The 3,606-nt window shown below is 38.2% G+C and overlaps 1 protein-coding gene across 1 annotated transcript; it reads left to right on the top strand.

The window, feature by feature from the left end:
* The first annotated feature begins 549 nt into the window (after window positions 1-549).
* LOC132286654 (uncharacterized) lies at window positions 550-2,605 on the top strand. The gene is made up of 2 exons (XM_059789011.1): window positions 550-1,359; window positions 1,523-2,605. Exons 1-2 carry the CDS (start codon window positions 1,127-1,129, stop codon window positions 1,995-1,997), a joined length of 708 nt encoding a protein of 235 aa, XP_059644994.1. The 5' UTR covers window positions 550-1,126; the 3' UTR covers window positions 1,998-2,605.
* Window positions 2,606-3,606: the final 1,001 nt, after the last annotated feature.

Below are 3,606 nucleotides of genomic sequence, written 5' to 3'. Positions count from 1 at the left end.
GACTTTCTTTGTAGGATTTATTGAGGCATAATTATTTCCTTAATTGTTAAGATATTGTAGATCAAGAATTCTTCTTAAACAAGAATATGTGTAAATTAATTGTGATGGATTCTTTCCATATTGTAATATTTTTGTCTATATAAAAATACAATGATTATTGATTTACTCCGTTGAAAAAGAAATCACCAAAATTATTTGTCTTTTTCACATCATTTGCATTCTTTACAAGTTCGAACCCTAGTTTTAGGATAAACTATATGTGAATCTTTTTGCTTACTCTTACACTCTTCAACTACTTATCTAAGTAAATATGTTGCTTTCATGTAGATCACACATTTCGAACCCTAGTTATACGATAAACTATATGTAAATCTTTTTGCTTACTCTTACACTATTTATTCAACATTTCCCTTTTTCATATTTTCATCCCTTCACTGGGCATTGATCCAAGTTTGCGACCGTATAAGGGAGACAAGTTGTTCAAAGAAAATGTGGAGACCGTCCTCTTGACAAATCCAATATATAAGGATTAATGAGATTCCCGTCTCGTCAAGTTATCGACATTAAATTTAGTCATTCTTAGGGAGCATCCCGCTTCCTAGTCTCTTCTCCCTCGTTCAAAAAAAAACTTTTTAAAAATTTTTCCCTAAATATAGACCTCAAAATTAGCGCTTTCACAAAAGTGCTCTGAATCTCATTCCGAAGGTCATACTAGGTGTCTTAGGCAATAAATAGGCTCCAGTGAAAGTTCCAGAATCTTTCGTGTCCATCTCGGGTTTCAAAACAAAAAAAATAAAAAACAGTCTATAACCAAATTTGCGTCTAGACGCCAAGGCACCTAGGCATTAAAAAAATTTTCAAACTAAAAAATTTGAGATTTCACGAAACATGTCCATTTTTCATTCCGACTGTTCTAGAGGGTGTCCTAGTAAAGCATCATTGTATCCGAGTGTTCCCGGAATTTTTAAACTCCGTCAAGGCCTCCAAATGGCCGAAATGAAATTGCAGCCAGTAGCCAAATTTGTGTTCGGACGCCCCTTGTCCAGTTGCTTGTCATGGGAAGTCCAAGGTAGCGCCCACCACACGCCTTAGCACTTGGCGTCCGGACGCCGCCCGATGCGTCCTGATGCTAGAGCCTATAATTGGCCCGAGCCCAATTCTTTCTTTATATCCATTCTTCTTTTCATTTTGCTTGCCCATTCTCTCTATCTCAACCTTCGTTCTCTCTCAACTCAATTTTTCTCATCATTTTCCTCCTATTCTTTTTCCCCATCATCTCCGATCATTATTCAATCTTCAATTCAAAAATTCATCCCTCCACTTATCAAGTGTGCAAGAATCATCTTCTCCATTGTTGTGGTAAGTTCTTCTTCCATTCTCTTTTAAGTCTGTCAAGTAATTCATGTATGAGGAAAATGGGAATTCTATTTATGGATTATTAGGTTATGTTGGGGCTAAGTAGAATTCAATTGCTATATCATCATTGTTGGTTTCTAAGCTTCGTTCCATTCTTTTGTTTTAGGTTGTTTGACATCGCGCACCACGTGTTTCTTAAATTTCCTGAACCAACTCTTCACTCTATAATGGCACCAAGAACTGCTCCAAAGCGTGCTAGATCATCCCAAGAGGTGTTTATTCCCAATTGGAGTGAATGGCCCATCGAATTCGAGACTAAATTCGCTATTCGGGATGACTTCAAGAGGCATCTCAAGACGGTATGGGAAGTCAAAATTCTCAAAAACTGTGGCCTTTCTTCTCTTTTCAAACCATGCCATCATGTGGTCCATCCTCATTTGGTTCATCTTTTCTACCATAATATCTTATACAATTGTGAGACACCAACCGTTCTTACTACTTCTAACGATGGCACCATATTGACATTCACCTTGTATGATGTTGCCGCCGCTTGTGGCTACCCGACTAACTCACCCTTGGATGCAAATGGTCAACCTCTTTATGGTTTATTGCTAGACATGGTTGTTTATTGGATGATTTAGTGGACATTTTGAAAGAAATCGGCCATAGCAAACTCACGAACTAGAAGAGCAATTCCACTAGCAAGTCTTACTTGCCGTACCGAATTTGGTTGATAGAGACCGTGCTTGCTAGGAATGTATTCCCAATAGGCCATCATGCATAGCGCAGTGGTGTGTTTCTTAATTCTCTTTATTCTGTTGAAACAGGCTCGTGGTTCTCTATCCCTGCTCTCATTTGGTTCCAAATTTTGAAAGTCTATACCGATTTAATCGTGAAGCAAACGGAAAGGTCATTAACATACTTGTTCTTTTCTTTTCCCCTATCTAATCACAAAGCTAATTAAGGACCAAGGGTTTACTATCCCACGCAACGAGCTGCGTGCAACCTCCAAGGTGGATTATAAACTCAAAAAGTAGGAGTCCTTTATTGATTATGGCGGCCCAGGTCCATCTTCATTTGCACCGATGGAGGATTGAGCATTTTTATGCTCTTTTGCTTTATAATTTATTTGCCAGTACTTTGTTTTGTTGGATATTTTGGCATGACATGTGGGTGCACGTTTTATGTGCACGAATTTTGATCTCTTTCCTGGTTTTGAATAAAAGTATGATGTGTTCTTTTAGATTTATATTGATGTATGTATATCTATGTTTTTGTGCTTGGTACCTAGTGCTATGTTGACAAATTATCAGGTACAAGTTTGGGGGAGGATACTTGGCATCTCCTACGAGATTGGATGCCTAACATACGTGTTTTAACACTTGGTAGTGTTGTTCCTTTTAACCCTTTTTCTTATAATGTGTCATACTAAGGCTTAACAAAATGGAGCTTAATTATAAAAGATTCTATTTTCAGGTTACGGGAAGGAAGTGGTGGACAACGGTCCTCCAAAAGCTTAGGTGGATTAGAGGATTGTTTTTGGTTATCTTTTGTAATTAAGCTCCATTTTGTTAAGCCTTAGTATGACATGTATAATTTTGTAGCTTGTGGCTAAGTAATTATAACCGCATCCATTGTATATCACTTTGATGTAATTTCAAGCATTTTGAAAATGGCCACTGAAGCATGTAACAGACTATGTTGCTACTCTTGAATAAATGGGATGAAAATGAACCACTTTGAATGACTTTATTGACGATTATGATCATAGGGCTTTACATGATATTTGTCATGAGTTGGGACAGGTTTTATAGTAGGTTTTGGCTCACAAACGAGCCTGGGTGAGTGCAAGACCCTTAAAACCATAATCTGCAGATTATATAGCTTTCAGGCCTGTCGACCGACTGGCAAGGCTAGCCAGCTGACCGACAGTGCATTTCGAGCTAAGCCAAAGAGTTGAGTTCTCAAGTCCATATTTTCGGCCAGCCGACTAACCCTGTTGTCTTAGCCGGCCGACAGTGTTCTACCTTCTGCTCTTACGACCCTTCTGAGATGTTTATGATATGACGTACTATAAACCTTGGAATGAAATAAATATTATGTATTGACATTTGATAGGACTTTAATGCCTTAGACAACCTCGGGTTCGGGTAAGGACCTAGATGGCAATTCGGATCCCGAGTTCGGGTTGCTACAATCACTTTAATCACGTTGCTAATACTGCTAAAATGTCTAAAAAATCTTTTGTAC

Source organism: Cornus florida, unplaced genomic scaffold, assembly GCF_030987335.1.
Source record: "Cornus florida cultivar Cherokee Brave unplaced genomic scaffold, ASM3098733v1 CherokeeBrave_3.0.0_Hap2_Chr11, whole genome shotgun sequence".
NCBI lineage: Eukaryota > Viridiplantae > Streptophyta > Magnoliopsida > Cornales > Cornaceae > Cornus > Cornus florida.
The sequence above is the reverse complement of the archived record's forward strand: the minus strand, read 5'-3'. Positions and strand labels throughout refer to the sequence as shown.